The 20,014-nt window shown below is 53.0% G+C and overlaps 1 protein-coding gene across 1 annotated transcript; it reads left to right on the forward strand.

The window, feature by feature from the left end:
- Positions 1-6,135: 6,135 nt before the first annotated feature.
- On the forward strand, positions 6,136-19,783 carry Wnt6 (Wnt family member 6). Its single transcript, XM_021169683.2, has 4 exons — positions 6,136-6,282; positions 16,993-17,213; positions 17,453-17,787; positions 19,054-19,783. Exons 1-4 carry the CDS (start codon positions 6,206-6,208, stop codon positions 19,513-19,515), a joined length of 1,095 nt encoding a protein of 364 aa, XP_021025342.1. The 5' UTR covers positions 6,136-6,205; the 3' UTR covers positions 19,516-19,783.
- Positions 19,784-20,014: the final 231 nt, after the last annotated feature.

The following is a 20,014-nucleotide window of genomic DNA, read 5'->3' on the forward strand; positions in this document are numbered from 1 at the left end:
ATCTATAAAATACCCACCTATGTGTGCTGTGCCCACTCTTCATTTCAGCCCAGTATGCATGGTATGAAATAGTCAGTGCTTTATTACAAAACACGTGGATAATATAAGGGCTGGGAGCATGTTCGTGGGGGAGGGGCAGGCAAAGCTACTGTGTTCAGTGGGTTAGAAATAGTGAATACCTTGGGAGGCAGAACCAGGTGGATTTCTGAGTTCGAGGCCAGCCTGGTCTACAAAGTGAGTTCCAGGACAGCCAGGGCTATACAGAGAAACCCTGTCTCGAAAAACAAAACAAAACAAAACAAAACAAAACAAAACAAAACAAAACAAAACAAAACAAGAAATAGTGAATACATTTTCCAAGCAGGATCTATTCAGTTGATGGAGGGGTTATCTGTGGCTTATTGTAATTTGCCTGTCATCTAAACACACTCCTAAACACTGTGGCACAACTTCGCATCTTGTGTCCTTTGGTCCCTTGAGCCATGGAGATTCTCCTCCGGGTCCTTTTCTTTCCCTCGGCAATGTGACCGGCAGCACCTAGCACTGTTTTGGTTTTTTTTCAATGTATTTATTTTTATTTCACATGCATTGGTGTTTTGCCTGCATTCATGTTTGTGTAAGCACGTCAGATCTTGGAGTTACAGACAGTTGTGAGCTGCCATATGTGTGCTGGAAATTGAATCCATGTCCTCTGGAAGAGGACTGCTGCGTCACCTCTCCAGCTTCTACTTTGCTTGTTTGGTTGGCTGGTTTTGGTTTTTCAAGACAGGGTTTCTCTTTATAATTGCTCTGGCTGTCCTGGAACTCGATTTTTAGACCAGGCTGGCCTCAAACTCACAGAGGTCTGCCTGCCTCTGCCTCCTGAGTGCTGGGATTAAATGCCTGCACCACCATGCCCCGAGCGCTTCACTACTTTTAAAACAATAAAAAAAAAAAATCACTTCCATACCCAGAAAGCTTTTCTTGATCTGATCACCCCAAATCCCTGAGCCTAACTGACTCCCAACTTTGTTTTGCCATGTGTTCAGTGACTCCCCCCCACCCCCTCCCCATTCCATACTCCTAGCAAGACTTTTACAATGGCTGCTCCCTGCTTAAAATGCCCTTCCTTCTTTGTGCCTCCCAGTTACCCTCTCAGATATCAGTTGGAGCATTCTTCTTTAGAGAAATCTCTTCATTCTCTGAGTGGCTCGCCTCTAGAACCTTCCTTAGTCCCCAGATGCTATCAAGGCTGCAGTTTCCTTTTTAAAGATGCTGTAATTAGGGCTGGAGAGATGGCTCAGTGGTTAAGAGCACTCACGGCTCTTCCAGAGGTCCTGAGTTCAATTCCCAGCAAACACATGGCTCACAACCATCTATAGTGGGATCTGATGCCCTCTTCTGGTGTGTCTGAAGACAGCGACAGTGTACCCATATACATGAAATAAATAAAAAAGATGCTGTAATTAGCCAGATCCATAAGAATAGGTGATACCATTTTCTCCCCCATGTAGTTGGATGCCTAACACATAGTAGGTGCTGCCTGCTGCCAGGGTGAGAGAGTCAGCACAACCTAGTCCCAGTGATAAACCAGGACAGAGGCTGACAGAGGACCTGGATTCTGGAGCTCTGACTAGGCTGCCTCCACCCCCACCCCCACCCATCCCTGCCCCACTCCCCCACCCACCTCTGCCCCACCCCACCCCACCCCACCCCCCAGTTCAAAACCAAGGAGTTGGACTGTGAGAAGATGCTCAGAGATAATGTTCTTTCCTGGAACAGTTGAGGCCCTGAGTTCAAGCATCAAATCTACTATCATAAAAACAAGGACAAAACAAGAAGAAAAACAAACAAAAACAAAAACAAAAGGGGAAAACCATGCAGAAGACAGTCTGAAACAAGATGACTGTAGAGGTTCATGGGGCTAGCCCTTCCTGTTGGTCCACTGAAGTTGAACTAAGAAGCCTATGTTCCCTGGCATCCTCCCAACCGAGACTTGGTGGGAAGCAGCCCCTGGGTCAGTTCTCAGCCCCTGCCCCCTATTTCAAGATTCCTCCAGGCAGGTTATTTCTCTCCTTGGTGTGACTGGAGGCTTGAGAGGATAGAGATGAGCAGGGTGAGACAGGTGAGCTCTGATGTGAGAGACAGTGGCTCAGAGGGAATCTCCGTGGAGTTGGAGCTGGACCTGTGAGGCAGGTGTGATAAGGTGACTGGGTGGATACATTCTTGGGATATTAGGCAGGTCGTGGAAGTTGACTAAAGCTGTCTGGTATACCTAGAGGGAGAGGAAATAAGTGTCTCCCTTCTCTTTCTTTTTCTTTTCCTTTCTTCCCTCCATCTCTCTGGAGGGTTGGCCTTTCCTCTCTCTGTTCTCCTAGGTCCCAGAGACCTTGTAGGAATTCTCAAGGTCTGTCATCTTCCTGAAGAGTTCCATCCCAGTGCTAGAGATGCAGGGAAGGAGGGAGGATGGAGGATGGAGGGGAAGGTTCACAGGCCTAAATTCCTGGGCTCCTGCAGCTTCAGTCATCCTGAGGAAAGAAGGGGGGGATACAACAGAATGATTTAGAGACCAAACTCTGTACATGGGGGAGACATGAAGACACAAGAAAGCAGAGGAGAGAGAGAGAGAGAGAGAGAGAGAGAGAGAGAGAGAGAGAGAGAGAGAGAGAGAGAGAGAGAGAGAGACCAGTGGAGGCAGAGCACTCTGCTTTTGCCTGCAGCAGTTCTGATGTTATCTGTCTCCAGCTGCCTCTCCCCCCTCCACAGTCCCCACCTCTGCCCCTCCTTCCTCTTCAACCCCACAGTCAGACACCCAAGTCTCCTCTGCAGGGTCTTTGTACCAGAGCCTAGCAGTGAGTGGAATTTACAGGTTCACAGGGGTGGAGTGATGGAGGAAGGGGTGGAGGCTCCCAGTGCCCACCACAGTCTCAACTCACCGCTTACCTCTGTACCACTACCTCTTCTGCTTCTCTATATGGACATATATGCAGAGGCCCTGTGTGTGTGTGTGTGATTGTGTGTACATGGGTGTGGCCGTCATGGTGGTTGGCATGAATTTCACCCCCAGCAAGGCCACCATGTCTCCCCCCATCTGTATCTGCTCATGAAAATTAACTATCGTGGAGGGGTGGGGGAGTTAAGGGTGTGATTTCTGTGGGGTTGTCCATTTGTCTGTGTGCATCTGATAGCATGTCTGAGTGTGCATGTGTGCACACATATCTGTAGCTGTTTGTATGTCTCAATTCTTCAGCTCTGCTCTCTGGGGAAAAAAAAATCTACTAAGGTAACAGTAGTGACTTGACACTTCCAGAACCCCCAAACTTGTATCTCTGAAGGTTTGAGGGGACAAAAAAAGGCAAAGGTGTTCAATCTGTCTCTGTTCAGATAATACATAAATGGGGAGCACCTATGGGGAGCACCTGTGGGCAAGGCAGGGTAATCCCAGAGCCCTGGTTTCCCCAGATGACAAATGCCAATGCCTTGGAACCAAAGTTCTGGAACAGGGGCTCCAGAAGGTCTACCCTGGCCTTCCCTGTTCTGATGCTTCTGCAAGGCAGTGTTTGTCAAGTGACTCTGGAGTGGGACTCTGGTGGGGAAGGAGAGTCCAGGGATGGCTAAAGATTCTGCAAGATCTGGCTGGAGCACATTGCAGGAGGGGTGGGACCGACTGTGTGTGTTTAGAGGAAAGGTGGGGGGTGGGGGCAGAAAGGCTGCCTGCGGGGGAGCAGGCTTCTTGGCAAATGCCCCAGTTTCCTGAGCTGATCCCTGCTCCCTGCCACTGCTCCCAATTCTGTTGTTTCAATAACATCATTTTTATCCACCCCACAGAGAGACGGTGTCTGGGGGGGGGGGGAGAGCGAGGGGGCAGGGATAGGACATGGGGGTGGGGAGGGGAGGCTGGAGAACCAAGAAACCCTAGGGTCTGGAATCAACAAAGAGTAGATTTGGGGCGCTCCCTTCTCAGGGCTATCCCAGAGCCCAGGTCCCCTGATGACAAAGACAAATACATTAAAATTCTTGCCTCAGAGAAGAATGCAGGACAGGGAGAGCATTTCATAATCTGCAATAACAGTAGCAGGCTGGGTAAGGGGCTTGAAACTAAGACACTGGATCCCAGGGAGCTGGTCATTGGCCCACCTGCACCCTCCGGGGACGCCATACACCTCCTAGCTGCCAGGTTGGCACCAACGCTAGCCCCAGTATTCACTTGGCCTGGTATATCTTTGAATGAGCTATGCCCACGGGTGTGGTGGTGTCCACAGTGCTTGGCATTAGTACTAGTACGAAAGGCTGTGTACAAAATTGCTGTGTGCTGGAGCGGTGCAGTGCATGAGAATGGAAGAAGCATAGGTTGGTCCAGTGTCTGGCTGAGCGCTGTCTCCTCTCTCTGCTCCTTTCCTTCCCCAGAGGGCCTCACACTCTGCAAATCTCCTTATTCAGGACAAGGACTACACTGGTACACCGTTGACACCCAGAATCCTCATTAGGACGCCCAGAAAACCCAAGGCCTTATTTGTTTGTGTCTAGGCTCCGGCTTTTCCATCCCTTCTCCCTGCCATTCATCTTCTTTCCTCAGATCTGCTCCCCCTCCTGATGTAGGCATCTGTGGCCTTCTCCTACCTTCTTTCTGGCCCCCCCAGTCTCATCTTTGCCCATTTGCCCCACTCTCTGGACGATTCTCTGGACCGGTCCTCCTCTTTGCTCACCAGCGGTGTTTGTCTATCTTGGCACTGTTCTCCGTTTCCACTTCTAAATTCCTCCCCACCCCAAACGACAAGGAACTTTCCCCTCTGGTGTGAAATTTCTGCCACGTGGGCTTAAGGTCCCCTGTTTAAGGTTGATGGGCCCTCTAGATAGCGGTGGCGGGGAAATTGGCTCCTGCTTCGGAATGTCCGCACCACCTGTCCCTCTGCACTCCTGGGGCACGTCGGGGGGCCTCTGCCCCAGGCCAGAGCAGCAGAGGCTGCCGCCCGCTGCCAGCCGCTTGGCTTGATGAATGGAGCTGTCCCTCCTCCCCACGAGGCCTTTGATCTCCCCCCCGTGGGGAGGGGGTCAGGGGCATCAAAGACATTTTTGTGGCATTAGAGAATCAGATAAACGCCATCTCACCTGCAGCTGGCTCTCCCACCCCTTCTGCCCTGGCCAAGTTGGGGGAGGAACTTGAGGCTCCAGGAACCCGCGGACAAGTGAGACCTGACCACAGCCAGAGCTGACCCTTCTTCTCTTGGAAGTCAGCAACCTCGGCCCTCAGCCACGTTTATGAGTAGCGAATACTGGAGCGCAGGCCCTGGAGAGGTTCCACTTGCTGTCTTATCTCCCCCACACTGTCCGCCCCCAACACAGGCTGGCTGCGGCCGCAAGGCTAGGGAGCTAGAACCCAGGCCTCGGGCTCGTTCCCTTGCTGGGACAGAGGCTGAAGAAGGGGCAAAAGACGCGGGAGTTGGTAACGCCTCCTAAGTTCGTTGGGCTGGCGATCCAGTTGGACAGCCTTCTACCGAGCATCCTGCGCCCCCGGCCGACTTCCTCCCTGGCCCCCATCTGTACATCCCTACGTACTGTTCCCTCCCCCCAAACTCCCTCATTCCTGGGAAGTTTTCTCTCTTTACAGTCAACAAACCTGTCAAACGTCTCCCAGCCAGTCCCCCTTCCCCAGTTCTTCTTCCTCCCTCCCCCCTTACCCTTCTCGACTATTCATCCCGCCCCTCCATGCCCCAGGTCCAGGGATGGCAGGGGACAACCCCGCAGAGGCTAGGAGAGGGGCAGGCGGGCGGGACCCGCACCCGTGAGCGCGCGGCCCCGCCCCAGCACCCGCCCTCCGCTGCGCTCTGCGCCCGCCGCCCCGGGGCGCACGGCTCCCTCCCAAGAGTCCCGCCGCCTGACTGTCGCAACTGCCACCCCCGTGGCCCCCCTGTCCCCCTCCCCCGCCCACGCTCCGGCCCCGCTCCCCTCCCACCCCCGCCCCCGGCTCTGATTTCTTCTCTCCAGCGAGCTCCGCAGGAGACACAGGAGCTGGCTGCTGGGTCCGCTCTCCGCCTCCGCCGCGCCCTCCTCGCCCGGGATGGGCCCCCCCGCCGCCACCGCCGCCGGAGCCCTAGTCTCCCGGCCGCCGCCTCGGTCGCCGCGTTTGCCCTGAAGCCCGGTGCCCGCGCGCCCCGGCTCACCCCGCAGCTTCACTCCCCACCCCACCCCGCCGCCTCCCGGGCCAGACTGCGGTAGAGCTCTCAGGATGCTGCCGCCGGTGCCCTCCCGCCTCGGACTGCTGCTGCTGCTCTTGTGCCCCGCGCACGTCGGTGGACTGTGGTGGTGAGTGCTGAGTGGGACTGTCTCCCGCGCAGCTCCAAACACCAGAGGGTGGGGACCCAGAGCCAGTCTTGGGACTTGGCACAGCGATCCTGCTGCCTTCAGGCTCTACCCGCTCCAGGATCCCAGCTATCGGGAGGTTGCACCGGGACCCTCGCAGACAGTTCCTTTCGGGTCTCTGCCCGAGCACTCCTGAAGTGCCACTTTGACGTTCTGTACCCCTGGATACTCTATTGTGTTTTCTTCCCGTATAGTCTTCCTTCCCCCAAAGAAATGTGTCCAATTCACATCATCAAGGAGTTGGCAGATAGGTAGGGAAGAGCTGTTGGACATCATGAAATCCATAGTGAGAGTTTGGGTGAGAACGGGGTGAGGAGTTGGGGGGGGGGACGAGAAGGGCCCTAGAGCTAGATTTGGGGAACAGACAGGAACAAGGTGGAAAGCTGTAAGACAGAGAGAGTCAAACGGTTGCCTCTTGCCTGCCCCTCATTGCCTACCACCTCACCATTGCTGGCCCCTTCAGCAGTGGCAGTAGTACAGGAATAGGGAATGCAAATGGGGAAACTGAGTCAGGACTCTGACTTCTCTGCTTTCCCCATAGCGAGTAAGAAAGACAGGGGGGAGATCCCGGAGGCCCTCCCTTCCAGAACTGGGAAGTAAGGATTTTTTTTTTTTTTTTAATGTGTAGCGGAGGAGGTGTAGGAACTCTTGAGAGCGATCTGATGAAGCCAGTAGGAGCCTGGCCAGCCGAGAGATGGGGTAAATTCTCAGATCCGAACTCTGGGATTGGATTTAGCCAGAGCAGACACCTTCGAGGTGTTTCCAAATTTCGAGGGTTTCCAAAGCTTTGAGCCTTGAGGGGAAGGACAGAGGAGGGGCAGCGGGGAGGTGGGGGCGCCAGGACAACTCAGATCCAAATCTTCAAGACTTTTTTCCTCTTAGTTTTTTAGAGCCACAAACACCCGCCCGGAATAGTTCAGTGTTCAGAGAGGAGGAGGGATTTGGGCAAGAGTGCTGATAGATTAGCCAACCCTAAGAAAGCAAGGACTTCGACATTTGCATATCGCTCCGCCATTGGCTGAATTTCTACCCTCTCAGCCCTCTCACCCGCCTTCGCGGCTTTGGACCCAGGGGTGGGGCAGGCCCATCCCTCTCTTCAACAGAGATTGAGTACTATGCCCACACAGGAAGCTGCTGGCCGCTATCCTTCCGCGACGCGGGAAAGACATCCTCGTGGGTGTCAGTGAGAGGGCTAATACAAGATCCAGGTTCGGGTTAGGAAACATGCGTCTTGAGTTCTTGGTTTAGCTGCAATGCAGTATTTAGCAGTTTTGACAGACGTATCTAATCCCAGCTTAATCTGTGGTCTTGGGTGAATCGTTTTCCCACCTTGACCTACAAACTCTCAGTTTTTAAAGAACAATCTCCCTATGTGGCAGGCTTGCCGGGAGGGCTGTGGGGGAAGATCTATAAAATGATCTGACATTAGGAGCCCTCTTCCCAGTCCAGCCTCTCATCTCCCAGGTCTTCTCGGGATGAAAAGTGGGGTTACTTTCAATTCAAAATAAGGAGTAAAAAAATAAAAATAAAAATAATGTTTGGCCGTGAGCTCTCTCTCTCTCTCTCTCTCTCTCTCTCTCTCTCTCTCTCTCTCTCTCTCTCTCTCTCTCTCTCCTCCCGCTTACATACCTTTCATAATTTTGCCCCTTTTCAATATGTAGGGCAGTGCTATCCTTTCTATCTCGTTCTTCCTCCCCCAGTGGTCTAAATTGTTCTTTCTTACAATTAAAACCCCACTTCCTCCACAAAGCTGTCATTCTCCCCCCTCCCCCCCCCACGTCCTTGAGGCTCCCATTATGCCCTGAGCAACTATGCAGTTACTGCACTTTACTGACAATTGTCTTCTCTGGAATGTTTTTGCCCTGTTCCTGGAAGGCAAAGCCTTTGTCTGGAGAGCCCTAGAAGCCTCGGGTTAGTATAGGTGCTGGACACAGGTTTATGGAGTGTTGCTTTCTGGATTTGTATCTGTGAAGATCCCTTTGTTCGTTCAGGAAGGACTGCTGGGTGGGAGCCAAGCCAACGGCAGAGGGGCCTGGGCCCTCTGGAGACTGACCCTGAGGCTTCGAATCTGGGAGTGGGGGAGGAGGTGAGGAGGGCAGGTGTGGGAGAACACAGGGGCCTTCATGGCCACAGCTGCAGTGAAGAGTGAGAGGCCAGGGTGATAAGGTGACCAGCGAATGCTTCTCTCAGATGTGTCTCGGAGAGAACCTGCTACTCCCACCTGCCTCGGCCCCTCTCTGTCTATTTCTGACACTTAATTCCTTTGGTCTGAGCCCAGGCTGACTTTCATATGGTCTTTGCCTCTCTGCTGATGCTGCTGTCCTAACGTAGGCCTCCTGGTATGGGCTAGCGGGTAGATCTTGTTGGATGGTTAGCTTGAAGTTCTTGACATTTTCTACCCTACCTCCTCCCTGTTAGAGCTGGGTTCTTCAGGACTGGGGTCCAGGCCCTGCTTCACTGACCACCTTCTTCCCCTTTCTTCTCAGAGGATGATGGCCAGGCCAGAAACTCCATGGGTGGTCAGCAAAGCAGTGTGATCTAAGGCAGCCATTTCCACAATCTATCTGTGGTCAGGATAGGGGCTAAGAGGACTCCAGGGCCTCTGAGTGACTTGACTGTCCAGGTCACTAAAAGAGGGTCCTGGAGAGTGGCCCAGGCCTTGGATTCACTCAGGGACCAGGCTGCTGGTTCCAAAGAAGTTTTTCTTTCACCTTTCTTTTCCACTCCACCTCCTCCCAGTGCAACGCAAGATTTCTATTTTTAATTTTTCTTGTTTAGTTTTGAGACAGGGTCTTGCTATGTAGCAAATGCATGCCTTCCAAACTCTGCCGCCAGCCTCTGTGTATTTCTCCAATGTAACCATATCTTTGTGAATCACAGAATCCAAGATTCCAGGACACTGGCCAGGCCCTCTTGAGGTCATCTTGTTCAGCCCCTGCCTCCAGGCTGTCCAACCTATGCAAGAATCCTGTCCAGAGAACGAAGCACGAAAGAGACTCTGGCTCCCAGGTCACCGGATCACCCTCCTCCTCTGCTCCCTGCTCTCCTCTCCACGTCTGGTCCATCTTTATTTATACCTTCAATCAGTGGATCTAGAAAATGGCACAGTCTCCTAGAAAAGCCAAATAGATCATCTCCCTTCTCTCTTCCTCTTTCCTCTGGCTGTTTTATCTTTTCTGTGAAAGAAACGTATCTGCCTCCCCCAGCTCTGCCCCTCGCCCCTGTCCACTAGGAAGAAGCGGCCTAATCTGCCCCTAGCCATCCCACTTTGTCTCCCCCCCCCTTATGGAAAAGAAGCCAGAGCTAAAGGTTAAGGACAGCCTCACTGCTGACCCCACAGGGAGACAGGAAAAAGACCAGACTTCTTCCTGATGCTCAGGTTTTCTAGTTACCCTCTGCCATACCTTTGTGTGTTCACACTGGTCCTGGTCACTAGGCCATCCTGTCTTCATCTGGGGCTCCTGACCCTTCCTGGTCAATGCTGATGCTGGCTCTCATCAAGCCCTAGAGTGGGGATGGCTTGGGGGTGGGGTAGCTATCCAATCCCTTCCCAGGCCTCACTCAGCCTTGGCAGCTTCCCCTTCAGAGAGACAATGAGGCTGTGAGCAGAAAAGGGCAGGGGCAAAAGGAGGCTGGCTTGATCCCGGCCAGAGCATGCCCTGGGCCCACCAGAGTCCTGGCACTGTGACATTTCCTGGGGGGTGAGGCTCCCTTCTGCCCCATTCTCATCTGAAGCCAGGAGTTGGTGGCTGGAGGTCAGAGGGAGGCCCCATCACCAGGGCCCAGCAAGGGGGATTCCAGAATGTGTACTTTGATGGGGAAGTGCAGCTGTGGAGGGAATGGGGCAGGGCAGCAACCAGCCCAGGCCAGCCAGCAGGAGACTTCAGGAACCAGATGCCCACTCTCTGCAGACTGGTGAGAGCGCCCTCTAGCCAGGTATTTTTTTTTCCTGGTCAGCTGGGAGCGTGTGAAGAGAACTGTGGCCAGGGGAGGCATCTTTGGCTGGTTCTATGAGCTCTGAGGTCTCTGTTTAATCTAGAATTTGATCTGGAAAGGACTGAGACATAACCTAGTCTGTTATGGTCACTGGTGAGTGTAGAAGGTCCAGGGACAGGAGGGGACTTGCCCAGTGCTAAGTCTGCGCGTTGGGAGACAGTGGGGCTGAGTCCTGCTCCCTTTCAGTGTGCGGTGAGAGTGGGAATCTATCTGGATGAGGGCCAGGGCCTGCACAGGTCCCATTGCTCTCCATCAGACAGGTGCTCTTTATTCTAAATGCAAGAGCAGAAGGTAGGGCAACTGCCCACTAGGTGTCCAGGGGACAACATTGTTCCCAGAGCTTTGGCCAGTGGGAAACCCTTTTGCCCAGTGAGGTCTGTCTGGGAGGAAAAGCCGTGCCTCTTGGAAAAACAAACAAACAAACAAACAATGGAGACAGAAGTGAGAGGGATGACACAGGGAACCAAATCTCTCCTGTGTGAGGAAGGGGAATGGGGGCCACAGGTGGGCAGTGGTGAGGCAGGGGTTAATGGAGCTGGGGCATCACTGGCTTTGATGTGGTGGTTTGGGACTGGGGTAGGGACTGGGGGAGGGGAGCAGTAATTACCGAGTTAGGAGTTAGACAGAGCAGGACAGGACAGGCGGGCGGGCACAGGCCCAGCAGCCTCAGCAGCCGTCAGGCAACATTTTTTCTGCCCCCTTTCCACCATCCACCTCCCCCACCCCACACACCCCCACCCACAGCCCCAGGGCTCAGAGCTCCCTCTGCTGGCTCCTAGGAGGTGGGGTCAATGGAAGTATCTTGGGGGTGGGGGTGGGTAAGGAGTTAGGGCAGGGAGAGAGAGGCAGGCATGCTTGCTGTGAGGTTTTCCAAGGAGGTGAAGAAGCACTCACGTGGTGGGTGGTCCTTTTGGCCTCAGTGAGCCAGCTGGACTAGGTGAGGGTCCTAGAGGGTGCTCTGGCCCCTCGGTAGGCTGAAGGAGACCTAGATCCGGACTGGACAGAAAAGACAAGAGTATTGGAGAAAGAACATTCTTGGGACTCCACACATACCACCGACATCCTTACTGTTAGGCCTGCATGAGCAGGCCTGGGAATACAAGCACTTGCTAGGATCCACTTTCTGCATAGGCCATTATATGTGGAGGGAGGGTATTATGGTTTCCATCTTCCCATTGAGGAACTGGAGTTTAACTTTTATCATCCACCCAACAAGTATTAAATATGTTTCACGTGCTAGGGGCTTACTCCATAGCACACAAGCAAATGGCAGACCCCAGACCCATCCCCAGCCTGCATCCCTACAACCCTGAGTGTACTCCACCGATGATGACACGATGTCCATGTGTGAGATTCCTGTCTTTAATGAGACTTTTACCTAATTGTGGAGATGACAAGGAATCATGGTGGCAGGGCACACTCAAATGGGTGACAACTGGAGGATGCTGCTGGGGCCAAGCTGGTGCTCCTGAGGACAAGTGAGGGCAAGTGGAGAGAAACTGATTGGGGATGTCTGGATGACTTACAGTTGCAGAGTCTAGAAATGTAGAGGTGTGGCCAGGGATGGCGTCAAAGGTCTGACAGCAGGGATGCACTGTGTGGAACATACTGTGGGAGGCCACCTGGGGTCTTCCCATGACTCAGGCTGCCATTTCCTTCTAGCCCTGCTTTGGGGTTTATCATCTGATTTGAATAGGACTGGAGATTGAGCCCACAGCCTCAAGCATGCCAGGCAAGCATCCTATGACTGAACTTACTAATTTTGAGATAGGGGTCTTAGTAAGTCTCCCAGACAGTCTTTGAGTTTGCAATCCTCCTACCTCAGCTTCTTGAGTAGCTGCAATTACAGATGTGTGCCATCAACTCAACCCCTGTTGGTAGAGATGTTTGTCATTGAGACGTGGTCTTACCTTATAGACCTGGCTGGCCTAAAACTTGCTATAAAGACCACAACCTGCTTCTGGCATCCAAGGGTTGGGGTGAAAGCTGGATGCAACTATGTTGGGCTCTACTTAGATTTTAAAATTACCTGACTTGCTTTGCAAGGAGGAATCTCTCCAGCAAGTGGCCATCAGCTTCACACACGTGGCTCACCTGTGTGTCCCTGAGGTGGCTCTGGTGAATGAGCAGGTCACTGACATTTTCTTCTTCTCTCCGAATCCAAAGGTAGAAGAATAACTGAGGCAGAATCTCAGAGTCTCTGGGGCTCAGATCTATAACACATTGCCAGTAGGAACTGTCTGGCCTCTGATGCCATCTTATAGACCATTGACCCATCAGCCATAGTCCTTGAGAGAAAATTCTCAGTGTAAGTCACAACAGTTAGAATGGCCTGGTAGGCTTGTCCCTTCCTGTCTGTGTACTGAGTTCTTTTAGGGCTAGCCATGTTTTCTGTGCCCTAAAAAGTGCAGCATGATTATATCCACGGCCTACATAGTATATCTATTCCCCACCCTCACATAGCCTAGGCTTCAAAAATACAAATTAGACAAATTGCTCTAAAAGTGTACGTCTTCTCTAGACTGACCCCAGGTCAACATTAATCCAGACTCCCCCAAAGCAGAGCTCATTATATAAGGAAACAAAAGGGCAGGAAGCAAAGCAAAAGAGAGGGCATGGGAGAGGAGGGCGGAGAGAGTTGTTCTAGAAGTGAAGTCAGATCTTACCACTTGGAGGGGAACACTTGCATCAACTCCTCTCTCTCTCTCTCTCTCTCTCTCTCTCTCTCTCTCTCTCTCTCTCTCTCTCTCTCCCTCTCCCCCTCCCCCCCCCCTCTCTCTTTTTCTGAAGCCCAGAGAGGAAACTGACTGGTTTGGAATGGCTCAGCCCACCCAGAACTGACAAAAACTAGGGTCAGAGGTAGGGCTGGGTAGTTTGCTCAAAGCCCCTGTCATGTCTTTTCTGGAGTTTCATTTTCTATGTATTTAGGATGGGAGTGAGGACAGGGGGTAGGAACAAGCTGGTCCCTTGGGATTCTAGTGTTATCTCTGCCCATCCCTCCTCCTGACCAGCTGGTCAACAGGGCGATTTCCCAGGAAGTCAGCCAGCCCCTTAACCCTGTGAAGGGCCAGCCCCACCTCCTGGGGGCCCTGTCCTGCATATCCCATGCATGGTTCCTTTCCTATCTCTAACCCCTAGGAAGCAGACAAGGTCAAGAGGGTTCTGCAGTTCTCCCTTGCACGCCCCAAACTCTTTCCTGCTTTGCTAGGGGAGGGGGTGGGGTGGGGCAGAGTGACCTTGGGAAGATAAGTCCAGTCAACCTTGGGAAAGTAGGGAGTGTGCAGAGGGCAGGGACGGGATGGGGGTGGAGCTGGGGAACTTAGCAGGAGGAGATGGGGAAGGCGAATTTTCAGAAACCCTCACAGTCAGGAGGAGCTAAAGCTTGTAGGTGGTAGAAGGGACAGTGAATGACTGCAGAGAGGCCTGCTTGGCTCCTCTCATCTCAGCGGGGGGGGGGGAGGGAGGAGGGGGAAGGTTTGAGGATATGACACTAGGAGTCAGGAAATGACACCAGGTCAATGGGACTGGACTCAAGGGGAGGCCTTGTGATTCACTCATTCAGAAACATATGTTAAGTAATCATTGTTATTACATATCTGTATTTATCTATAATGTAGAATTCACGATAAGCAAATTTTCAGAATAAACATTGCATGGATATGAATTAGGTACTCAGAGAGTTTCCAGGGAAGATGAAGGAGGAAGAGGAGAAGGAAGAAGATGAAGAGGAAGAAGATGAAAAGGAGGAAGATGAAGAGGAGGAGGATGAAGAGGGGGAGGAGGAGGAAGAAGAAGAAGCAGAAGCAGAAGAAGAAGAAGAAGAAGAAGAAGAAGAAGAAGAAGAAGAAGAAAGAAGAAGGAGAAAAAGAAAAAAAGGAGAAGGAGAAGAAGAAGGAGGAGGAGGAGGAGGGGGAGGAGAAGAAGGAGGAGGAGGAGGGGGAGGAGGAGAAGAAGGAGGAGGAGGAGAAGGAGAAGAAGGAGGAGGATAAGAAGGAGAAAGAGAAGAAGGAGAAGAAGGAGGGGGAGAAGGAGAAGAAGAAGAAGGAGGAGGAGGAGAAGAAGAAGGAGAAAGAGAAGAAGGAGAAAGAGAAGAAGAAGGAGAAGAAGGAGAAAGAGAAGAAGGAGGAGGAGGAGAAGGAGAAGAAGAAGAAGGAGGAGGAGGAAGAGGAGGAGAAGAAGGAGGAGGAGAAGAAGAAGGAGGAGGAGAAGGAGGAAGAGGAGGAGAAGGAGGAAGAGGAGGAGAAGGAGGAGGAGGAGAAGAAGGAGAAGGAGAAGGAGGAGAAGAAGAAGAAGGAGAAGGAGGAGAAGAAGGAGAAAGAGAAGGAGAAGGAGGGGGAGAAGAAGAAGAAGGAGGAGGAGGAGAAGGAGAAGAAGAAGGAGAAAGAAAAGAAGGAGAAAAAGAAGGAGAAAGAAAAGAAGGAGAAGAAGGAGAAGAAGAAGGAGAAAGAGAAGAAAGAGAAGAAGAAGGAGGAGGAGGAGAAGGAGAAGAAGAAGGAGGAGGAGGAGAAGAAGAAGGAGAAAGAAAAGAAGGAGAAAGAAAAGAAGGAGAAGAAGGAGGAGGAGGAGGAGGAGGAGGAGGAGGAGGAGAAGGAGAAGAAGAAGAAGAAGAAGAAGAAGAAGAAGAAGAAGAAGAAGAAGAAGAAGAAGAAGAAGAAGAAGAAGAAGAAGAAGAAGAAGAAGAAGATTACTATTCCCACAATGAGGGAGCTCAACATTATCTACCTTCCCTGAACAACCATGCCGGAAGCCACTCAAATCCAAATCCTTTTTAAATGAGGTGGCTAAGTGGACAGATTTATTAATGAAGTTGTAGATAGACAGATAAGTCTAAGTTCTTTCTGCAGTGTAGTTTTCAGTTTAGACTCTAGTAATGTGGAGACACCACGCAGAATGGAAAAGAAGCAGTGTCTCTGTCAGTTGGGAGTAGGATAGACAGGGAGGTGTTTGAACAGAGAGAGACCCATCAGTTACTGGGCCACTGGGCCACTGGGCAGTTTGGGCTGGCCTAGCCTGGGCTTACTGTGCATTACTCCATCAGTCCCTTCTCTGGGGCTGAGAGAGGGTTAGAGCTAGTATTGGGCAGAGCTCAAGCTCAATATAAGGGAACCTCTGCTGTACAGTTCTGCTGAGAAAGGACACTTGATCCCTGAACTATTTAAGTGGGGATAAAGGCAACTTAACCCCCATCGTGTGTATGCGTGTGTGTGTGTGTGTGTGTGTGTAGAGATCTGTTTAAAACAACAACAACAACAACAGCAAACCCCCAGGCTTCCATATCTTTCTGCAAATACCTCCTTGAACACACCATCTTCAGTGTTGAGAGTTTACCTTAAGACCTAAATTCCTCTTGCTGCTATTTAAGACCATTGCATCTCAGGACATGCCTGGGCAGCCTGTACTTGTGGAGTAAATGGGGACAGTGGGGCGGATATGTGAGGAAGCAAAACTGAAAACTAGGCCACCCTGACCTTTCACACTCCTTTGCCAACATTTTCCTCCACATATTATATCCCACTGCCTCCCGTGCGCCTCCCTGCCTCCGTCTGTCTTTCTCTGCTCTCCGCAGAAGGGGTTTGGATGGTCTCGGATTAACCTCCCTACCTCTGCCCACACATCCCTTCCAGCCTGAGCTCTCAGCTATGTTCAAATAGGAGCCATCTGATTCAGGCGGTTCCCCCAGGTGTGAATTCCTGGCTGACAACCTATGGAAACCAAGTGGCAGCTCTCTCCTCAGGTGGAATGAAAGTGGGCAGGGGAGAGAGGCTGCTGACAGTGTGCAGAACTTTCCCTCGGGTCTTTACTCACCAAACCAAACATCCCCCCCCCTTCCATTCCCCTTTTGGTTATGTCACCCCAGCACACAGGGCTTGGCTTGGTGCCATCTCTCTCTGGGAAAGCCAGCTACCCTGGAGCGAGAGCAGGGTCAGCACCACCTATTTGCCAACAGTACTGAGGAACTAAGATCCCAGCTTCTTCTTCCAGCTGTCTAGCCCAGGGAAACAGGGGTCGCAGGAGAGAAGAGCCCACCTCAGCCGGCTAAGCTAAATTTTCTCAGTTTACAGAAATGGTTGAACTAAGAGGGGCGTGGCTTCTTTGAGGGGCTGTGTTCCCTAGACATTCTAATACCTCCCTGCTCTTTTGTCCCTCAGATGGCCACTGCTTTGTACTGTGGCTGTCCAGGTTGCAGCCCACCAAGGCCAAATCCTTCCTTGATACTGTCTACTTTCTTTTAGAATATTCTCTTTTATGAAATGTGCTTCCCGCGCCCCCCCCCCCAGCTTTCTTGATCTTCTGCTAATTTCTTCCTTGTCTCCCTTTCGGGCTAGGCTTGTTGAATTTTAACCTTGGCCTCCCTCGCACCAGCTGCCTTCACCTTGAGTGATGTTCCTGTAAGAGTTTATTAATTAAGATGGGCGGAGAAGGATAAGACTGGATTCTAGTCCTAATGCAATTTTCAGGCTAGACCTTAGTAAAGGGGACACAGACATGGCATGGAAAGAGGACCAGAGGGACGCCATCAGTCTCAGTTGGGAGTAGGGAAAGACTCCTGCAGCATGGGCCGAGTGGGGCCCCGACTACCTCTTCTTCACCCCACCCGCACCCTACATCTTTTGTGTTTGGGGAGGTACACTTCTGACCTGAAGTTCTGCTTCCCAGGGCCGTGGGCAGCCCCCTGGTCATGGATCCTACCAGCATCTGCAGGAAGGCCAGGCGGCTGGCAGGAAGGCAGGCCGAGCTGTGCCAGGCGGAGCCGGAAGTAGTGGCAGAGCTTGCCCGAGGCGCAAGACTGGGGGTTCGAGAATGTCAGTTCCAGTTCCGTTTCCGACGCTGGAACTGCTCCAGTCACAGCAAGGCCTTTGGGCGCGTCCTGCAGCAGGGTTAGTGTGGGAGAGGCCCCAGAGGGAGGGGCTTTCTCCTTGCTAGGGAAGCAGTTTGGGGGAGGCTGTTTGAACTCCATCTCCTGATTTGCCCCTAGGCACCCTACCCACTTTGCCCCTCCACACCTGCCTGGAGTCTGTCTCCCAGGTGGTCCAGCACAGACCTGGGAGAGGGCGATCCCAGTTCCCACCTATGGTACTGGGCAGTCACTGGCTTCCACTCCCTTCTCCCTCCGCAGACATCCGAGAGACAGCTTTCGTGTTTGCAATCACCGCAGCCGGTGCCAGCCACGCGGTCACTCAAGCCTGTTCCATGGGAGAGCTCCTACAGTGTGGTTGTCAGGCACCCCGCGGGCGGGCACCGCCTAGACCCTCCGGCCTTCTGGGCACTCCTGGACCTCCAGGACCAACTGGCTCTCCAGATGCTAGCGCAGCCTGGGAGTGGGGAGGCTGCGGAGACGATGTGGACTTCGGGGATGAGAAGTCAAGACTCTTTATGGACGCGCAGCACAAGCGGGGCCGTGGAGATATCCGTGCATTGGTGCAACTGCACAACAACGAGGCGGGCAGGCTGGTGCGTATGGGCAGAAGAAGCAGGCGCCATGCATGCGTGTGGAAGTGTGGATGTGCAAGAGAGTGTGAGCGTGGTAAGTGTGAGCACAAGTAAAGATGTGAATGTCAGAGTGTGTCGATGTGTGTCGGGGTGAGCAAGACAGGGGCAATTTGGGAAGGCTGGGACGGGCACACAGATATATGTGGCATGTGAGATGTCAAGTGAGGGATTGGGAGCTTGACCTGGAGCTGAGAGGAACAGTGAGCAGAGTGGCCAAAGGACATTTCTAGAATGGTGCTGAGGGCCAATAGAGACCCAAGGTGGGGTGGGCATCCCATGACAGTGGGGTAACCCTTGGGGCTGGTAGAGAGGTGGATGTCAGGACAGAAGCAGTGTACTGAGACAGGGCCTAGGGATGGAATTAAGAATAGATGCTATGGAATGGTTTGGAGTCTGGTGGTAGAGGTACTAGAGAAAGTGGAGGTTAGAGCCGGCTCTAGGAGAACTGACTTGGAAAGGACCTGAAGGACCAGGAGTCCGGTGAGAAGTCAGTAGTAACGAGGATAGCCCGGGTCCAGCCTGGGCTAAGCAAGTCCAGCAAGCAAAGAAGATTATTAGATTCTGTTCTCCATAGTGCAGTCAAGTGGACTCTCCTATACCCCACATCTCGGTTCTAGAGTAGTTAAGGAATAGCACTCCACACATTCTGTGTCCTTTAGGGTTCAACCTAAGAATCAGGCAAACGGGGAGGAGGGGGCCGGGGAGAGGAATGTCCGGACAGGCCCACATACCTGTACAGAGGATTGGGGAGGGGTGACAGAGACAGACGCCCGGGGGTGGGGGTTCGGGGGTGGGGGCTGGCTGTGTCTGCTCAGCTCTGGCTGGGGCCGCCAGGGGCTGGAATGAGGAGACCGGGTTGGCAGGAGGGTTAGGCCGCGACAGCTGCCACTTCGCACTCCAGGGAGAATGGAGAATCTCACCACTGCGTCCATTCTATTCCCTCCCGCTCCCTGGCTTCGAACCCTGCGATCTCTGCTCTATCTACTGTTCCCACTTCCCTCTCTCACTCCTCCATCCTTGTAATTTTTCCTCCTTTCTGAGTGTTTTTTTTTTTAATTTCCTCTTTCTAAACTTGTATTTGCCTGTCCTCCCTCCTTCCTTCTCTCATTCTTTCCTTCCTTCTTCGCTTGCTTGCTGGACCCCCTTCCCTCCCCGGCTTCCTCTGCTTTCTGTCTGTTCCCCGCCGCTCTCTGCCCCGCCCATCGCCCCGCCCTTCTGCTCCTGCAGGCGGTGCGGAGCCACACGCGCACCGAGTGTAAGTGCCACGGGCTTTCGGGTTCCTGCGCTCTGCGCACCTGCTGGCAGAAGCTGCCTCCGTTCCGCGAGGTGGGCGCACGGCTGCTGGAGCGCTTCCACGGCGCCTCGCGCGTCATGGGCACCAACGACGGCAAAGCTCTGCTGCCTGCGGTCCGCACACTCAAGCCTCCCGGACGAGCGGATCTCCTCTACGCAGCCGATTCACCCGACTTCTGCTCCCCAAACCGGCGCACCGGTTCGCCGGGCACGCGCGGACGCGCCTGCAACAGCAGTGCCCCGGACCTCAGCGGCTGCGACCTGTTGTGCTGCGGTCGCGGGCACCGCCAGGAGAGCGTACAGCTCGAGGAGAACTGTCTGTGCCGCTTCCACTGGTGCTGCGTGGTGCAATGCCACCGCTGCCGGGTGCGCAAGGAACTCAGCCTGTGCCTCTGACCCGTCGCCTGCCTCGGAACTGCTGGCAGCCACCTCTAGGCCATCTGCAGGACTATTAGATTCCAGCAGGGGGCGCTGTCTGAGTCCAGCAGCTCCCTAGGAAAAGTACCTATCCAGGCCTTGGGAAATTACAGGGGCCAGCCAGGAACTTGGGGTTTACACCAGCCCACGAAAGCCCCGGGGGAACATACCCCTCCAGCATTCCCCAGAAAGGCCCTCTGCTAGTTTCTGCAGGAGGTCCCTCCCCTTGGCCTCCCAGATGGAAATAAAAAAGCCAGACTCTGCTCTCTGGAAATAGTATTCCTCAGAATTACTGGGATGGATGGGTGAGTTTAGTATCAATAAAGACATTTCAATCCACAGTTTGAGAGGAGGTAGTCCTAGAGGGCCAGGATATGGAAGAAAGTTGGTCCTGGTAGAGTTAGCATTTCAGTCTATCATTCCACCTGTTACCAAGGCATGGCGGAGTGAGGGAGGAGTTATGGAAAGGCAGAGAAGA

Source organism: Mus caroli, unplaced genomic scaffold (assembly GCF_978045245.1).
Source record: "Mus caroli unplaced genomic scaffold, Mus_caroli_1 scaffold_1, whole genome shotgun sequence".
Lineage (NCBI taxonomy): Eukaryota > Metazoa > Chordata > Mammalia > Rodentia > Muridae > Mus > Mus caroli.

What these genes read in the sequence shown, in the direction of transcription:
- Wnt6 (XM_021169683.2), top strand. Translation starts at nt 6,206, where the DNA reads ATGCTGCCGCCGGTGCCCTCCCGCCTCGGACTGCTGCTGCTGCTCTTG. An exon ending in CACGTCGGTGGACTGTGGTG is followed by an intron (nt 6,283 to 16,992) that starts GTGAGTGCTGAG and finishes TCTGCTTCCCAG; the next exon opens with GGCCGTGGGCAGCCCCCTGG. An exon ending in ACAACGAGGCGGGCAGGCTG is followed by an intron (nt 17,788 to 19,053) that starts GTGCGTATGGGC and finishes CTGCTCCTGCAG; the next exon opens with GCGGTGCGGAGCCACACGCG.